This window comes from Dermacentor andersoni, chromosome 3, assembly GCF_023375885.2.
Source record: "Dermacentor andersoni chromosome 3, qqDerAnde1_hic_scaffold, whole genome shotgun sequence".
NCBI lineage: Eukaryota > Metazoa > Arthropoda > Arachnida > Ixodida > Ixodidae > Dermacentor > Dermacentor andersoni.
The window spans coordinates 47,728,085-47,747,322 of NC_092816.1; the positions used below are offsets into that span (position 1 = coordinate 47,728,085).

The 19,238-nt window shown below is 48.6% G+C and overlaps 1 protein-coding gene across 1 annotated transcript in view; it reads right to left on the reverse strand.

Moving 5' to 3' along the window:
- Nucleotides 1-19,238, reverse strand: part of LOC126548573 (uncharacterized) — a 243,978-nt gene that overhangs the window by 28,364 nt on the left and 196,376 nt on the right. The window contains exon 5 of the mRNA XM_050196812.3: nt 13,833-14,111. Coding sequence (XP_050052769.1) covers nt 13,833-14,111 — 279 coding nt within the window. The remainder of the gene's footprint in view (nt 1-13,832; nt 14,112-19,238) is intronic.

Here is a 19,238-nt window from a genome sequence, read left to right on the forward strand (position 1 = left end):
CTCCTCTCTGGATCCGCGAGTGGGCCCGGGTGGGTAGGCGAGTGCTTTCGCGTTCCGTCCCCATCGAAAATGCAGCCGCGCCGCGTTTTGTGGGGATCGAACCTGCCAACTCGTGCGCAGCAGTAGAATGCCACAGCCACTGAACTCGCCCCGACTGGTATTGCCAACAACCTGGCATTGCATGCTCGTAGCAAACCCTTTGAAAAACGGGGAAATAGCGAAAGCGCTCCGTGTTTCGACTGCACGTTAAAGAACTTAATCCGTAACTTTAATCAGAACTTCACCCGGAGATGTTTTACTACGGCGTCTCTCGTAACCAACTGTGCACTCTTAAACAGACAGACTGATTTATTCGACATCATGATTGCACAATGTCAGGAACATGGGCAAAAAGCCGAAAGAGCGCGGCTTGACAAACGCTCATGTTTCCTCTAAATACGGTAGGTTAAACCCGGCAATTCCATTAAGCCACTTCTTCAATGGACATTCTTCTAATTCCTCTTCTTCTTTCAGAACATAACAAGTTACCTGGAGGAAACATAGAGAGTATTACGCACCTCCAACTCTGGGCCATTGTCCTGCAGTCAAAGTCGACCTATAGGTTCGAGTAAACACGGTACGCGTAAGCAGCCCTTGGCAGCAGCCATCCACGACAGGCGACACTGTTCATCAGCGTTCAGTCATGCGCGACCCTTACGTTCTCTCTTTCTCTCTCTTCAGGCTCGAAGGGAGAGCCTCTCGGTCATGCATTTTTAAGACGGGCCGACGAGATGGAACGGCGACGCATCAGCCGCAAAAGAGGCGTCGTGAAAGGCAACCACGCGCGTCGCTAGTTAGTTCTCGGAGGCGAGCAAAGTAAGCAGCCGTGACTATAGGCGGCGGTGACTGCAGCAGAAGCGAGAAGCGGCGCCTGTGTGTTCTGCCTGAGCGGCGTCGGAGTTTAGAGGAGTAGGAGGATGCCTCGTCTCGGAAGCAACTCACGAGTCCGCTATTCAAATACATACGATGGAGCAGAAACGTTCTCGTTGGACGACCTCCTTACGAGAGGTAATTCAGTTATGCTGTCACTGTTGAGAGCGGACATTTTATTTAGGGCCTCAATTTAAAACAAAAGCTAGCCAGAATAGGCAAACATTTGGAGAAAGAAACTGAAGCACCGCATTTACCACTCCGCCATGACAAAAAGAAAGAAAAGAGAGAAATAAACCGTATCGCACTTATTCAAGACGTTTCTACTAATGCGTGCGAAGCAAATGCAATAGAATCTCGATATAGCGAACACGGATATAACAAAATATCGGATGTAGCAGAGTAAGTGTGAAACTCGCCGACATGAGCACGTGGCGAATATACGCTTATGACGAATATCGCATATAACGAAGGCATTTTCGTGTTGGAGGACTTCGCTGGTTTTCCTTATCAGCTGGAAAAAATTAAGCACGCTTACTTTATCTTTCGGAAGGCATCCCAGTCCGACGAGTCTGGTAACCGTCCACAACTTTTGCGCCTTGTCAGTTAGGACAGCAAATGATAATTTATTCAATGAAGTGTAGTTCACTAATTGAATCCCACAAGTTTCAATTCGATTGAGAAATATATGTACCTAGTTTGTGTAGAGTGATCTATCTTTTTTAAATTATTACTATTATTACTCCGTCCATGTTAGTTGGGGCACGTCGTATACGGTGCCTTACTTGTAATGCTCGCGCGTCCGCGTGATATGGTGCTGGCACACGGCCGAAAAATAAAAGAGGGAGAGGAGGAAGGAGGGTGCATGGAAGCGGCGGCGGCTTCTATAATTAATTACCCAGCGCGAGCGACTGGAAGAAGCTTGCTGTATATGTCCTCGTAAGATGCGTTCTTCTTTTTTTTGTCTTCCTTCTTGCTCTCTCGTAATTTATGCTGCCTCTGCCGTTTACGGGCCTCATTCCTTGAAGAATTTCGCCGGATTGCTCCGGTGTCTTGAAGAAGCGACGGTGGTTTGCACTTCCCACGACGTTCCGCGTGCCGTGATGTCATCAATCTTAAGTTCCTCGAGTAAAATTACTGCGCGGACCACAGATATATGTATATATTTTGTCACGCCTCACCTGCTTGAGTAGTTTTTGCGGCCGACATATTAATCGTACCACAGGATACGACGAAGGCACACGTCTCGGGACTAGAAAGGATGAACTTGTTGTGCGAGCCGGTTTGACTCTTCGCAAACTTCCTGCTTTACATGCTACACAGCTCGTTCAAGCGCGACGCTGTCTCTGTTGCTGTTTTGTTTTTTCGAGAAAGAGCACGACGCGAGTAAAAAAAAAAAATAGAACATGAAATTGAACTTACTTCACGCGGCTCCACTTTCCGTAAGCGCGTGCTCACCGTGAACGCTCCAGACACACATCCCGTCTCAGCAACTTCGCGCAATGCAGCGAAGGCTAGAGATCACGTGTCAGCCAAGTCGGTGTAAAGGAGAGTCGGCTGCGCGCTTCAGAGAAGGAAAGAAGGAAGGCCCGCCCATCGTGCGATCCCAATTCTTCCGCGGTGCATTCGTTCATTCAGTCGGCGTCGTTTAGGCCTGGCCGCTGAATGAGGAAGGGGAGCTACGGCGGGGTGCTATCTCCCGGCCCCCGCCCCCCTTGATTCCAGCAAGGACATATAATAATGCTCTCTCTCTCTCGCTCTCTCTCTCGGGGTGTGCAGAGCAGGAAAACCTATCGCCAGAACGCGCGCTATATAGTATCTCATCGTTAAAGTGAACTTCACTGCACACTTACGTCGGGACTATAAACACGCAAATGCACTTAGTAGCTAGTAAACTACCCTCTTACAATATATGATCACGTTCCGCACCAATATCTCCGCTCAGGCCATTCGAAGCGCTACGCAACATATACATACACACGTAAGTGAGCGAGCAAGCGCGTACATTTGCACAGAGAACGGCTAGGGCTGCATTTAGCTAGCTGGGTATATATTTCAGCTGCGCAAATGTCTAGGAGCGTGCGAAACGTCGTAACGCGTGCCGGATACCATAGCTGCCTTCGACCCATCGCGGTGGCTCAGCGCATGTCGATGTCGTCCTGATGCTGAGCACGAGGTCTTGGGTTCGACTCCCATCGGCGACGAGACTTCACTCGGGGTCGGGATGCAAGGAACCCTCGTGTTCCGTGCTTCAGGCGCTGCTTACACAACGCCACAGGTGGTCGAAATTGATCTGCATCCCTCCACTATAAGGCACTTGTCCTATAGCTCTATAGATGTTGCTTTTCGCAGCATAGCAATGTATATCTCTAGCAATAGATACCTTCCTTCTCTGCAGAGTTTTCTCTGCTGCACGTTATAACGGCGGTGTAGCGTCCTATATTCGCTGTATCTAATCGAATCTTTACATGCTGTTAACAACCATGCACAGGAGAACAATGGCGGATTGAAGGGCGAGTGTCCGTTCTACACTGCCGTCGATTTGATCAGGTCAGTCCCCCCCCCCCCCCCCCCCCCCCCTCCAAGACACGGTATAGGCGGCAGAAGTGTGGAAACTGCAAGACGTGCTCTGGCGATCGACGCATTCGCTCGCGGGAACATCAAAAGGAGGCTAGGAGGCGCTGCGTATCAGCGATCGCTGCACCTGATTGGCTGATGTCAGTTGCATCCTCCCCCAATACACACTGCCGCATTGTCGTCAAGCAAGGCATAGCCAAAAGTTCCTTCGCAACGCACCGACAACCTGAATATTGCAGGGATATTCTCTTGCCATTCTCAAACGGATCAACACCGTTTTTGTTGGCTAACGGCGTTCGCGACACGGCCCCGCGGCCGACGTTGGCCGACGACCCGCACCGTTCGTTCCTCCGCGAATCCCAGGCGCCCATTGCGGTCTCCGCCGTACTGTGTGTGGTGAGTAATCCCTCACTGCCGGACTCGATTTAATCCGCGTTGTCCGACCAGAACTTTTATAATCTCCGGCAGCGCCCCCCACCCCCGCTTCCTCCACCCTCCTGCCTCTCTACTGCTCGCATTTCAGACCTCGTTCAACCGCGCACCCTACTGTGCCGTCACGGATTGGATGGAGCGAGCGTGCTGCCGGGATTTCAGCGTGTTTGTTTACGCTCGAAGCGCTGGCTTCAGCTTCGTGCCTGCTGCGAGACCAGAGAGTGACGACTGCGGCCGAAGCCGGATCAGTCAGGTGGTGCGCGCACCCGCAATCAGTACCGTCCGTTTGCGTGTGTGTACGCGTATGTTTGAGAGCGAACACGTGGCGTGACAGGATTGAGTTCGAAGCGAGACCATGCAGGTCTCGCGTAACGACTGTAGAGCGCGGTTGTTGCAGGCACGAGAGGAACGAGGCGGTGGGAGAAGTGGAGGGAGGGAGGGGAAGGAGGGGGGTTGTCGCGCTGACTCTTTCGGTCCGCGCGACATTCAAAGTGAATGTATTTTGCTCGGAAGAGAGCTTTACAGTCGAAACTCCCGAACGAGCGGAACACTCGGGATTTCCTCTTCCCGCATTACAACATCGTGCGGTTGCATTAGCCTCGAGTTAATCAGCGTTTCTTGTTCTTTCATGGCATTACACCCCTAGTCTCTTACTCGCGATTTGATGATGATGATGATGATGATGATGATGATTCTCTTCTATAGCGCGTACCCACTAAGGGGAATATGCTTAAAGTGGGGTGACAGTAGATAGCGTAAGATAACTACTTATTCTAAGAGGAGAAACGAAAAACACTAAATAAAGGACATGGTTTAGAAACAAAAATAGAAAGGAAAGAGAAAATAGAAATAGAAAAAAATATAAATAAAATGGAGATGGTTTCAACACACCTACATTTTTCGTGTCATAGGAAAAGTAAACTGGGCTGGTAGGCGCTGATTGCAAAAATGGCACTGCCACTAGCTCGGCAAATTATGCTGGGGAAAAATTTTTTTTCCCAGCATACTACTTAAGCTACCCAGCATACTAATACCCAGCATACTACCCAGCACACTACTTTTCCCCTACTTGGGTACCTTTATAATTACGAAACAAAGGTCCAACGGACGCATGCCCTAAAGCGAATAATTACAAGGTTTATTAGTGAAACTCTGTTATTCAGCTAACATCACAGCGATTGCCCGTGCAAAATAACGTCCGCTTGTCCTGGCAATCCAGCCGACGGTACAGAATTCGCCTAGCTGCCACGAAAGTTCTTAATGAATCGCCTAGTATAGTTTCACGATATGTTTTCGCTCCAATCCTGCGAGTATAAATTGCTCGCGGTTAGATAATTTCTCACATTCGTTATAGAAGACAGTCAAATGTAGCGTGCGTCTGGACAGCTGCAAAGATGCGCGCAAACGCGAACGAATGTAGGACGAAAAGAAAAAATAAACAAAACGCGCGGCGCAAGGCGAGAGTTGGGGGCTATTTCGTCTCCTGCGAAAAGCAGCAGCTGCTGCGCAGTTACGCAACCGAGTAGAGCGGCAGAGCCGCATCTGTGCAGGACGTTCATTTCAGTCTGACGTTATATAAGAGAACTGAAAGGATATGTTGTATGCCCGTAACTTTTGTGTGTTCGCGTGCCTCATGCTACTGCGCTTAGGTATGCGTGTAATTAATTTTATTTCTCATTGTAGCAGCAATCATGTCATTTTTCGAACGTAGCCATTGCACTTCCTTTCCAAAAAAAAAAAAAAGAGAAAGTTTTAGCCCTGTTTTATTGCTATGCTACCTCTATACTCTATAATAAATTGTGGGGTTTTACGTGCCATAACCGTGATATGATTACGAGGCACCCCGTAGAGGAGGGTTCAACTCCGGATCAATTTCGACGAGCTGGACTTCATTGGCGTGCGCCCAATGGACGATACGCGGAGGTTTCTGCATTTAGCACCCATCGAAATGTGACCGCCGCGATCAGGATTCGATCCCCAGACCTCGGACTTAGCAGCGCAACGCCATGGCCACCCAGCAACCACGGCGGTTAAACACTCCCGGAATATATCTTGCATTGTATTATTGCTATCGGAGAAATGAAGTATATTACATGTTACTTGGATAACTTGTTTATTACAACACTATCCTTCTTTCTTGTGCATTTACTGATCACTACTGCGTGTGCTACAAGCATAGATGACACACGCCGTGCTGATTTACAACTCGCGCAAATCAGCGCCACGCTAATCTATAGTAGTCTAGTATGACGTTAATTCGCCGTTAACATTACAATCGTCGCAGAAACGGCAATAATCACCGACCACGACATCACGCTGCGCCCCGAGTAACACTTTCTTTAGCATCCTTGTGGTTAACGCCCTTTCTACGGTGGTTGGTTAACGTGGATTCTAAGCAGATTATGCACGAAAAATTAAGATTCGCTTATTTTTGTGCCTTCAATCATCTTGTAGTCTTGCGCTCTTCTGCCACGTAAAGGTGGCTTTGCTTCGCTTAAGACATCTCCAAGAGGGTTTTTTTTTTTTTCTTCACACGTTCCCTAGCTCTATGATTTTTATTTCTACACGTCTGGCAGAATAAAATGAAGTTTAATTAATTTGAATTAAACGGCAAAGTGGATAGGAGCTTTTGCCTTTAAGTTCATCGCAATGAACAACAACGTTAAAGACCGGTGGACGCTTCTCACATCGACTTGCGTATTTACGTCACGCGCAACATGCACGAATGCGAGGTTACGCGCGAGTGGCAACGTGAGACGACTCGTTTTAGTTTGGACTCTCTCACTATTTGCGAGCGAAATCGTGGGGTGCTCCTGCTGGAGATAAAAGCTGGCCAGGAACAGCAAGCGATACAACAAGTATCTCAAGGAAATAAGGAAACATCCAACAGCCAAAGAAAAGAGAGAAAAGCACGAAGAAAAAAAAAAGGAAGATTGGGGGGAGGGGCGCAGTGGGAGGGCTGTAAAGGCGACCTATACGCCGCGCACAATTTCTTCGAACAACCATCGAGCCCACGTCGGTACAAGCACACAAACTTGGCCATCGAAAAAAAAAAAGAACGAAAGGAAAAGGGAAACCAGCACTCGAGTTCCAAAGACGACAGGCAAACGAGGGCCGAGCGTCAGACAACGCGAAGAGGCTTTGCGCGGCGAGACACAAATCCTCTCGCTTCGCGCAGCCCGCTTTAAGTCTTTCCTTTCTTTTTTTTCTTCTCACGACAGCAAATCTGGCAGCAAAGCAGCACGGGAGAACGAGCGGCGACAGAGCGCACGCGACGACAGGTGCTACGCGTACGACTATATCTGCCACGCGCACTTCCTCGCGCGTCGCCAACCGTTCTCTCCGTGACCTGCCGCCACCGCCTTCCGCGTCTACCTATATATACAATCGCTCTAGGTACGCTTCACCTCACGACCCTCTCTCTAACCCTCTCTCTCTCTCTTCCTTCACCTCACGGTCCGCTCCCTCTCTCTCTCTCCCCTCCTTCTCTCTTTCCTACCTCGAGTCTTATTGGATTTACGCGGCGCGCAGGCGAACACGCAGTTCTGTGCGCTTTACGCACATACCCCACGCGCGTACGGCGGCGGCGCAATTCGGTGCTCTCTCTCTCTCTCTCGCTCGCTTGCTGGCTTGACAAAAGCTGCGCGACATCGGGGAACGCACTTTGTTTCGCTTCGCAGAGCCCCGGTCGCTGCCGCGCCGTGTTTGCACGGCCGAAAACAAGGTGACGAGCGCGCAAGGTACGCGAGATCGCGAGAGACCTGGGCGAACGCGTCGAGCGTTTGGCGTCGAGATAAACAGACGACGTTTTTGTTGCAGACGCGCGCGTGCGCGCGTGTTTGCCGTGTATATTGTCACAGACGACTGGATGGATGTCCTCGTCCGCCTGCGCTACTTCTATTTATTTAAAAATGTTTTTTCGACGTGCTTCTGAGTCACAGGACGCTGTATGGGCTTTCCGTGCGTTCAGATCGACGGAGCAGCGGGGCGTCTGCATCGTTTTTTTTTTTTTTCTCGGGTCATCTGGCGTATATAGCGCGGAATGGGTGAAATAGGCCTGACGTAACGCGTAATCCAATATGAGCGTTCCTGAGCGCGCTTGTCCGGGATCGGATGGTGTGCCCTGCTTGCCGGTGTGTGATCGACTAGCAGCGATCCAAGATTATTTTTTCTTTGTTTTTCAGCAACTGCGTATGTTTCTGTTTTACAGGCAAACCAGCGCTACGCTTTATCACCTACAGAAATGCGCGATGAAGCTCTACACACCTTCCGAATAAGCTTGCGCCCAATGCACAAAGCCTTTCGTTTATAAGCGCTCTCTACACCATTAAACGGCCGCCTTGGCTAATTTAACAACTGCTTCAAACACAGATTTTTCTTTTCCTAGAGTGACCTAAAAAAAATTGAATTCGCTACCTGACTGTTCATTGAAGGTGACGTCGATCGATTATTTCACAGAGTTTATGAATAGTTTGCATCATTGCGATGATTCATCTTCTTTTTCGCTTTCTGCTTTGAGTAATCATCCCTGTACTTTTTCGTTTTCCTTGACCGTGAATGTATTTCTTAGGTTTATGTATTCGAACTGTACTTCTTTATAGTAGTGTTGAAGTTAAGCAACGTGATGTGGTGCATGCGCACATATACAAAATTGGTATATATATATATATATATATATATATACCAATTTGTCAATTTCTTTCTCATAACATGCAGCCCAGAGTAATTTTCTAGTACATAACTGAGACGTTTCATACGTATTTCTTTTTTGTCTATTTTTGACAGCTACTAGTTATTTATGTTGTGTATTATGTGCATATACCATTCCTGTGATGGCCCAGCACTGAGCTGACAGTATCGCTAAATGAAGTGAACGAAATGAAATGAAAATGTGTTCAGCATCAGGACTGGCTGAAACGCGCTCTCGCGAAGGATTCTATAGCGTAAATGATTTTTGTGAATACAGGTCCAGGTCTTCAAGACATCATCAGAAAGATAATTCAACCACGTTTAGAGAGCGTCGCCGTAGACGTTTGGGTCGTAATTGTGCCTACGTACCGCTCAACCCATGTCTGAGCTGTCAACGCGCGGAACACAGCGGAAAGTCGCGAAGCAATCGACTCTTGTTGGGTTATTCACAAAAATGTTATTGCGTGGTGCAGTCGACATATAGTGGCATTTGCACGCGGCGTTTTTAGCGTGGCAATCACTAAGCCTCAGCGTGCCTTGCATTGTAAATGATGCACGCTACCAAGCGTTCGATAACCTGTGTCACGTAGAAAAGCTAATCGCAGAAGTAAAATGTGCTTGCGAACTACGATGGGCGCTTCTGAAAGCACCTTGCCGGTTTACGCATGCGCGAAGAAGGCCACTCTTCTGAAATCTGTAAGGTGTTATGACGTCTTCAATGTCGCCATGTTGCTATACAGCCAGCACGGCGAAAAGCGTTGTCTAGATCCTCTTGTCTCCGGTAGCACAGTGGAAGCTGCGAATAAGACTACAAGATGGCGCACGTGACGTCATGCGAGTACTCCCTATAGCTCTCAAGCGGTATTTCAATCAAGCCAGGCAGTATACGGCCCAGAACGAGAAAATCTTTCGAAAGATCTTCCCCCCAACGGAGGGCCTAAAGCGCTTTTCCTCAAGGTTTGATCTAGTGGCGTAATTTTCGAATCGAATGGGATTATTTGACGAATACGATATTTCACTATAAAAGCGAATATCGAATGTTGTCTAGCTTTCCAATATGAAAAAAAAGAAGGAAAGAGGACATTGAGAATAAAGATGGAAAAAAGCTTTGTAGTTTTTCTTCATTTTTTATGCGCGCATGGTTACTTGCAGGATCGCTTATTTGGGCAGCTTGTAAACGGCAAAACTCGCGACATTTACAGGCTGGCCTACAACGGGCATTTCAAGCGGCCGGCGCACCGTAGGCATCGGGCCTTATTCATATGGCAGGCAGGCGCTAATAATCGCAATAACTCGTAAAACGCTGCTTATCAAATTCTCGAGTCGGATACTTCCATTCGAAACAAACGTGTTCGATTCGAATTCAAATATTTTCAACAATAGCCCAGCTTTACATTAGGATCGATAGGTGGGATGGTTGGTATTGCATTACGGTAACGAAACTTAGAGGGCGGGAAAAGACGAAATACGAAGAAAAGAACAATACAACGCAAGCCCTCTTCCCAGCTCCCCACCCACCATTACAGCGGATGGGATCATCGCATACTATGAAGTTCGGGCGTTTTTCTCCTATAAAACACTATAGTTCTTCCAAATATTGAATGACCCTGCTTGGCATCATGAGGCATCGGTGAGCCCAGACGCTAATGATTGTGGTCGTAACCACAGCCAACGGGACACGGAGGGAGTCTTGCGCGAGCCCGTTTTCTTCAGCCATTATTGAGCCTCTTAAAGCGGCGTATCTGGCGTGTCGAAAGAGTTAGGGCTAGATGTTCGACCGACTTCCGTTCATTAGCGCGGGAATGTAAATTGCAGCGCTAGGAACGATTTGAAAAGTTGCCGCTCCACGATCTGAATGCTGGCGTACGTGGGCGAAGATCGAACTCGCAGAACTTGTGTTCGCCTGCGGAAAGGTTGCGACGGACTCTACATTTCTCCGAAAGGTCATCGCCGAGGAACTTGCTGCGTGAATGAGAACAGAAAGTGCAACGCTCAGGGCTTGCGCTAAGTTCACGTGCGAGCTCGCTTAGTCGACGCAAAGTTTCGCACGTCTATTTCGTAATTCGCGCGGCGCGGGGGCACTGACGGAGTTAATTGAGGGTCTAGTAAAGAAAGCCGTCTTAGAGAACGCACACTTCACGCACTTGTTACAACGTGCGCCAGCTCTACTCGAACGTATAGAAATGCTACGCAGATCCAACGCAACACTGAAACCCGAACGACGCGATGTTTGTTTCAGTTATAGCTATGTACGCGTAGCAGCAGTAGCGGACGTCATGCACACCGCCTCCTTGTCGCCTGTATAGATCTTACCTCTTCGTGTCACGAAGACGTTGTACGATACGCTTGTGGAAAGTAGAGCGCTCGATGCGAGGTGTGTGCGCAGAAAAAGTACAGCACATATGTAAGTGCATTCACTTAAGGCTTCTGCGCTCCCTGTGCCGCAAGAAAGCCATCGCTTTGAACGCAAGCACAGTGAATCTTTCTTCAAAGAGGCACGCTCCGTCCACGTGAACAAAAAAGGGTGTTGGTGGGAGGCTGTAGTGAAAAGATTGCAGATTACAGAGAGAGAGGGAGAGGGGAGGCCTGTCGAAGTTTACCTGGTCGCAGGTGTGGCGTGCTACGCTAGATGTATGTATTACGCAACACAGCCCCTTTGACAGGTAGGAACTACAGGACGGAATCGCACGCCTTACATGAGACGGGCAAAGGCAACAGAAAGGCACCCTACGCCTCGCAGCAATCCTGCCAATCAAGTCACCGGCGACGGTCGCGGAAAGATTACCTCTAACGGTGGACAAAGCGGCGCGGCTTACGTAAGACTGCGCTTACGTAAGTGAGACCGGCCGAACGAGATTGCAACGGTAAATTGCAATAACGACAGTTCAGCCTATCCGCGATGTTCGGAGGCAGCTCTCGGTATCAGAAACGCGCGTACGAAGATACATAACAACTAGATTGCGCGAAGCAGACGATTTCGAAAACAACACGCGCATAGATGGGGACAGTTCGTATCTGTGTGTGTTAGCCCAACAACATGTCTTTCCTAAGTACATTTATAGTACAGAAAGTCCTCTCTTTTGAGTTTCGGCTGCTTACCTTCACCCTAATGTGCTTCCTTAAAAAAATGTAGGCGCCTGTTCCGTCTATACACGCGTGTTCTTTTTGATGCCGTCTGCTTCGCGCAACAATCTGGTTGTTTACCGTCGTGCAACGACAAACCAGAAACATGTACTTCTCGCACGCGCTTGCGAGCATTATATGTGCTACCATCAAATGCACCCCGCTGAGAGAATAGCGCTAGAAAAAGAAAAAGAATATGTGGCAGAACAGATTGGAGTCGCGCAAAATGGAGCAACATGCCACGCGCACACTTGTTATAGTCGCGCGATCATCGCGCGAGCCTTTTTAAATTTACTGATGGAATAACTTTTCTTCAAGGGGTTTCCATTGAACTCTATCCCGTGACAGCCAAACATGCACTACGAAGTCACAATAGCTAATCCTCTGCCGCCACCTAGTGGATTTTTAGCTACACGCTGCCTATATTAGGTTACTCTAACGAACCACCTGGCATCTGTTACAAGCGATACAAGGCCTGTCAAACTCCCCTTCTTCCTTTTAAGAGGGAGCTTCAGCTATAGGGGCCAACTTCAATTTCCATATTCAAATACATGTAAAACGCAGAAATGCCTTTACGAGACAACCGCCCGATCGATCTGAAAGAAGTTCGCTGCATTTGAGAAAGGTCAAGTTCTAGTGACTAAAAGAAGCAAAAGATTGATTTATGACTTGCAACACTTCACAGAAGTTACAGGAAATTGGTATTTATAAAGGAAAATTGAAGCACGTAGTTTATACATTTGTAACTTCGCACGAAAAAACAAATACTGCAATTTTGTAAACTGCACCTGTTAGAGCATCTCAAGCGGATGAGCCTAACATATGAATTTACAGTTCAACTGAACTTCTTTCGTAGTTACGTGGGTTTTGCGAAAGTCCTAGTCACAATTAAATTAGTGGTACATTTCAACGCGATGCATAACGCAAAAATTTCGCCCGCTTTAGATGCCTTAATAGGTTCAATTTGCGTAATTGTGATATCGCCGTGTATTACTGAGTCACCGTGTTGAAAATTTACTGCTAGAGCTTTTCACGATATGGAAATTTTCAACAATATCTGTAAAAACATATGACAGCCTAAATTAAAAAAAAATCCGCTTCTCACAGTCATTTGATACTATATTTTTTCCTCTTTTTAAATTGACCACGCCTCAGCAAAGTAGGCGCAATGATTGCTGAGAAAAACGATTTCTTCGTTACCATACATTAAGATAAGAGCTACCGAGATGAAGCTCCCTTTTACAGAGAAAATTGAAGCAACATTCCTCGCGGAGAAAAAGTAAAACATGGCCACCTTTATTTTTCGCGTGCCCTTCTTTAAAAAAAATGCTTCTGAGCAAGTATTATTAGTAGAGTGACGCAAGAATAAGAAATTGGTTTCCTGAACTACCCAGAACGGAAAACTTGCGCCGGCATTAAAAAATGAAGAAGAAAAAAGAACGCTATTACGAGCTTTGTGTTCCCTCACGAGCCTAAATCAAAGTTTGGAGGTGGCAAATACGTTGATACGTTGAGATCACCAAGAAATATTGTTTAACCGTGTCAGTACTCGCGTTCTTTTTCAGATGACCCCGCCTCAATATTTGTAAAAAGTTATTGCATTTAGTGTGCATCCCATCCTTAGTCGCGCGAGCCTTCGCAATCATTTTTTTTTTCAGGTATCTTCATTACGTTTCACGTTTCGGCAGCACACACGTTGGAGTTCGCAAAACCTGGTAGATCTCGTGCTGTTCTTTTTCGTTAAAGATCGGTAATTAAGCTTGCCGTTCGTTTCCTCTGGAGTGCTACAAAAAAAAAAATGCCGCTCAATAGTTACGCGTAAGCAGAAACATAAAAACAAAATTATGGGGTTTTACGTGACAAAACCACGATCTCATTGTGAGGCGCGCCGAAGTGGGGCACTCCGGAAATTTGGACCGCCCGGAGTTCTTTAACGTGCACCTAAAATCTAAGTACACGGGTGTTTTCGCATTTCGCCCCCATCGAAATGCGGCCGCCGCGGCCGGGATTCGATCCCGCGACCTCGCGCTTAGCAGCCGAGCACCATAGCCACTAAGCAACCACGGAGGCCTAAGCAGAAACACTGGCAGGTAGGCACTCACCCAGACCTTGGTGTAGGCGTTTGGGGGCGAAGCCTCGGGCCGCCCGTTCGCGGCGGGAGCTGTGACAGCGGTCTTGTACGGGGACGACGCGGGGCTTCCGGGTTTCGCCATGTCAGCCGGGGCGGAGGCGGCGGGGCTTGCGCTCCGCGGACTCTGCACGGCGAGCCCCTGTCGCTGCTGCTGCTGGTGATGTTGCTGCTGCTGCTGGTGCTGCTGTTGGAGCTGTCGCGCGTACGCCATGCGGAAGGCCGATCCCACCAGGGAGCTCAGGTCTTCAGCCTGCGACGCGAGAAACAAAGCGAAAAGGACGCACAAAGTTGAGCGCCTTACTTGGAAATATATAGTACGAAACGCGATCGCAGGTGTGTGTGCACCATCGAGACGGCCCACTCGCACAATTTGTGTCACAGTTCTGACTGGATTTCAGTTGCCTTTGTAAAGAAAAAAAAAGACAGAGAGAAAGAGAAAGCCTTTGAAATGAAAACTGGATAGGTGTTCCCGGCGTGCCCGACTCCAGGTCAATGCAACGATAGATGAAATTATACATGTACGACATGCGACATGGACATATCACAAACAAACCACACCACACAGGATATATAGAAATTAGGGTGTTTAAGACCAGTGTTCCGCTAACGTACAAAGTACTTTCGTGGCCCGAAACACACAACCAGCACTAGTCCGTGGTCCAAGTACACATTGTAGCTCAAGGTGCGCGATCCCTGTGGTACATTTAGGAGCGGACGTTAGGACGGCCTCTTCGACCATCTTGCAGCTTAAATGGGCAAAATTAAGCCTTAGAGAGGTTTAGAATGATTTATTTCTGTCGTGCAAGAACTAGCTAGGGCGCTAGAGCTGTCGTTCTAGCGAACTAACCCTTCAGGCGCCTCTCGCCAAAAGGTTACTTCGAGTTTTATTTACTACAACGAATCTCAAGCAGCATCCCACAGAGATGGCCGAAACGTCAATGCACTTTGCCGGTGAACTCATCTTCTTGCTTAGTTCTTGTTTTTTATTGTTGTTTTTTTCTTCTTGTTTTCCGCTCAGCTTCTTCCCCGCACAAGGCGCACGTAATCTTCTCGCTCCCGAGGTAGACCACGTGACGAGGTCACGGGGCCAGCTCCGCGTCACGTTTGACGCGCGAAACAATTAACGCAGCGCTCGGCGGCTAATCGACAGGTCGAGATCATTAGCGGCAGCAGCGCGCCCCTACAGACGGGCGGTATGGGGCATGGGCTGCAACCGCAGTGGCGCGCCAGCAGAGCGAAGACGGCGACGACGGCCTCGCCTTCTTCTTCTTCTAAGCTTGCGGTGTGACATCACCGTCTCTACTTTCGGCGTCCCCCATCAGGATGCTATTAGGAACGCTTTCGCCACATCGAGCGCGTCAGCCACCAAGGCGTTGTCTGAGCGACAATTAGCCGGAAATTAGAGCTCCAGACGCTCGCCGAGCGACCGGCCCAGCTTTGCTGGCACCGCCGAGTGCGCTGACGGACGTTAAACACGTGCTGCGAGCTGGTTCCAGCCATCCTAGCTTCTTTGCGTATTCGGCGTCGTACATGCGTGTTAGGTAAACATCAGGGAAAAACCTATTTCACCTAGCAGCCGTACATGTCTTCCTGGTAATAGGCAGATTCGTCTGGTGACTACGCCTATTCGCCTTCTATAGCGGCAAAATTTAATTAATCGTTTTGTCGTACCTAGCGTTTCGAAGCGAAAGTCACGTTGTTGGAAATTGCCACACATTCAGTATAGTCTATAGGTCTCCAGGAAATTGGTACAAATTGTTGAGTTATTTGCTTAGTTTTGACATACCTTCACGAAAAGCGCTGCGAGGCGAGTGAAATATTTATTTGACGCCGGTGACGGACGCTGCGTTAAATTACATAAATGTTATGCGTTTTAGGACGACGTCTTGTGAGGACGTCTGATGGCGAGTGAGTCGCGAACACTGGGCTTATCTTGAGATCCGTCTGTCCTAGCAGAATCTTCAACGTCAAGCGGTCGTTCAAGTGCTCTAAAGAAAAGCGAACACACAAAACAACCACGCGAACTGTCCATGCTAATCAATTTTATCCACTGTCTGCACCACGTAGTGAGCGTCAAGAGACTGAGGACTAGAGGGAGGACACTCGCCTTCTTTTTCTAATTACTGGCGTTCTTTCTTAAGTCTGGAACGACCAGCGACGACATTCCCCAAGAGAAACGCACGACCCTGTTTACTCTTGCAACTGCAGATAATCCCGGATCATTGGACAAGAAACGAAAGCCAGTAGTGGACTCCCGAAGTATTCTACCAATAAAATACCAAGATTACCGCGGTTCCGAGTGTTTGAATACGAAAGGCAGGAAACAACAAAAGGAGTAAGAGAAGGAAATATCGAAGGCGTAACGTTAAGTAGCAAAAAGACTCGCTGGTGCACCATTTTCACGTTGAACAACGAAGCAAGGGACCTCCTAAGAGAAGCAAAATACACACGCAGGTACGACAAGGGCGTTTCGTTCGTAACGAGCTCCTTACGTCCTTTGAGCAGGGGATACCCACCAGACACGCTAAAGCTACGTTTTAAGGGGAGCCATGGAAAACGTGGAACAAGAAATAAAGACCTATTAAAAAAAAAAAAAACAAAGGGAGGGGGACGTGAGCTTTCCCCTACGTCCTTTCTACAATTCCTTGTAAGCGAGCCGACCTTACAGCGCAAAGCGAAAAGAGAGAGAGAGCGCGGAGGCGGTAGGGCCTCTCTCGTCGAAACTGTGCGGGATCGCGGGGGCAGACACGCCTTGTCGGCACGGGCCGGTGAACCGCATTTGCAAAGGAATCGCATTTGCAGCTGGGCGGGCGAAGCCTCTCGGAAGGAAGGTGGGGGCACGTGCCAGCCGCGATCATCGACCGTCAGCGATGGTGAAGAGCAAGGAAATAGATGCACGCACGCCACGGGAGCAGCATGAACACACGCACGTGAACTTGTTCCACGTCTCGACGCTTGCGAGAAAACGCGTGCTGTTTTGAAGCCTGTGCTGCATACACCGTGCGTGACAACGCCGTGTCAGAGGGCGAAAAAAAAAAATTCGCTGCTTGTTTTCTGCCGTTCCTTGCGAAGTGAAGACAGCAAAATAAAAGTTAAAGAGAGGTAAACTTCCTTTGTAAGCTAAGAAAGAAAGAAAGCAAAAGAAAAAGGAAAGGAAGAAGGAATCCAGGAAAGATGCATCATGCTGTATTCTGTAGATCTCTTCATTTTCACGAGTAGCGAACCTTCGCGAGCTTTGTGAATATTCCCGAGAAATTGATCTCCCGAAAAATTAGCTCTGTGCGTCACATTGTCAGCGGTACCTATGTCCTTGGATGTCGCGATACTATATGCACGTATATTATACCAATTATACACATTTGAGCTGAAAAAGAAAACGTTGAATGTTCAGACAATGAATGAAACATAAACTACAGTATCATGTCCGACAGTTAACCAGTAGCTCAGTGGCCTTGGCATCCTACTGCTACTGCCAATGCCCACGCAGCCACAGTCCTGTTTAGATGCGGGATGCACGCAGAAACAGTGTTCACCTTAGAGAGCTACAGGTGGTCAAAGCCAATCCGGAACCGCCCTGTACGACCTCCCTCGTGGCCCCTGTATAGCTTTGGAGCGTAAAGACCATTCACTCAAAAGCTAAGTTTGGATGAACTCGACAAAGGCGAGTGGAGCCGGCTTGTCGGGCTGAAACTATGTCATCGGGTTCTTGTCACCGCAGGCAGGTCGGACCGAGCGAGCGCCGAAGTAGAGTAGGGTCAAACCGCTTGCAAGGGATGGGTCGACTCGTCCCGCCCGATCGGAAAAATGTGCGCGAACGCTTTCACGTGGGACTGGGTCGACCAGCTCGACTTGTGACTCAACTAGATCGTGTCGAGTCGCTGTAAACAAGGCTCGACAGATTCTAGTATACACGAAACCGTCGTTGCAGCTGAAGAATACGTCACACGGGCCATAATTCTGGACCATTGAATGCGTGTGTTATTGTCGTATAATTAACGGAGCAAAGCAACAGCGCAATAAAAAAACATACGAGAAACAGCGTCCGTGCGCTTCACGCGGCCGCGTACCTTGAACTCTTGCACGCAGCTCGAGTACCGGCGAGGAGGAAAGCAAAGTGACTCTGACTGCGCCCCAACTGCCAGCGGCAACGGTTCTTGCCCGACGGTGACCCAAAGAAGAGATTAATGTCACGTATAGCTGCGTAACTAAGCATCATCATCACCGTCATCAGCCTGGCTGCGCCCACTGCGGGGCAAAGGCCTCTCCCATATTTCTCCAACTACCCCGCTCATGTGCTAATTGTGGCCACGTTGTCCCTGCAAACTTCTTAATGTCATCCGCCCACCTAACTTTCTGCCACCCCCTACTACGCTTTCCTTCTCTTGAAATCCACTCCGTAACCCTTAACGACCATCGGTTATCTTCCCTTCTCATTACACGCCCTGCCCATGCCCATTTATTTTTCTTGATTTCAACTAAGATGTCACTAACTGGCGTTTGTTCCCTCACCCGATCGGCTCTATTTCTTATCCCTTAACGTTACACCCATCATTCTTCTTTCCATAGCTCGTTGCGTCGTCCTCAATTTAAGTAGAACTCTTTTCGTAAGCCTCCAGGCTGCTGCCCCGTAGGTGAGTACTGGTAAGACACAGCTGTTATACGCTTTTCTCTTGAGGGATAAGGGCAACCTGCTATTCATGATCTGAGAATGCCTGCCAAACGCACCCCAGCCCAACAGGCCTGGAGTGCGGCCTGATCCCGGTAATCCAAACCGGTAACGCACTCCTTTACCGGAGCAGGATTAGCCACCCTGGTGCAGTACTTGGCCACAACCTCCTCTATGAATACAGCATTCAAGCCCCGGCCCTCAATCCCCAGCAGCTGCGAAGCAACTGACCACGGCGGCGGTCAGACCAGTGACGCAGCAGAGTGCGCTAAGAATCTCTGAATCCAGACAGGCGGACATTGGAATCTAAACCTGGCAACGTTTAACGCTAGAACGTTTCTAGTGAGGCGAGTCTAGCAGTGCGTAACTAAGCAAACGCAGTTAATTATCACTTCAATGTAGGCTCCCGTAATTACTTCGGTACACTCCAGTATTCCTCGCTCACTGTATACTTGTATTCGACCCGTGCTACTTTCTGAAACAAGTATAGCACAGACCGCGTCTCCACATTCTCGGCCCGTGGCAAAGCACCACCTGCGAGGTACGCGCCACGAGAGTGCTGCTGGCATTCCTGTGCGCCACAAGCCCTAAACAACTCTTTGTAAATATCGGTACACTGTGCGTGTGTGTGACTGTATGTGCTGTTTATGTGTTTATCACGGTGTACATCATAATCACCGCCCAGCACCCGGAGGAGCATGTCAGGCGATC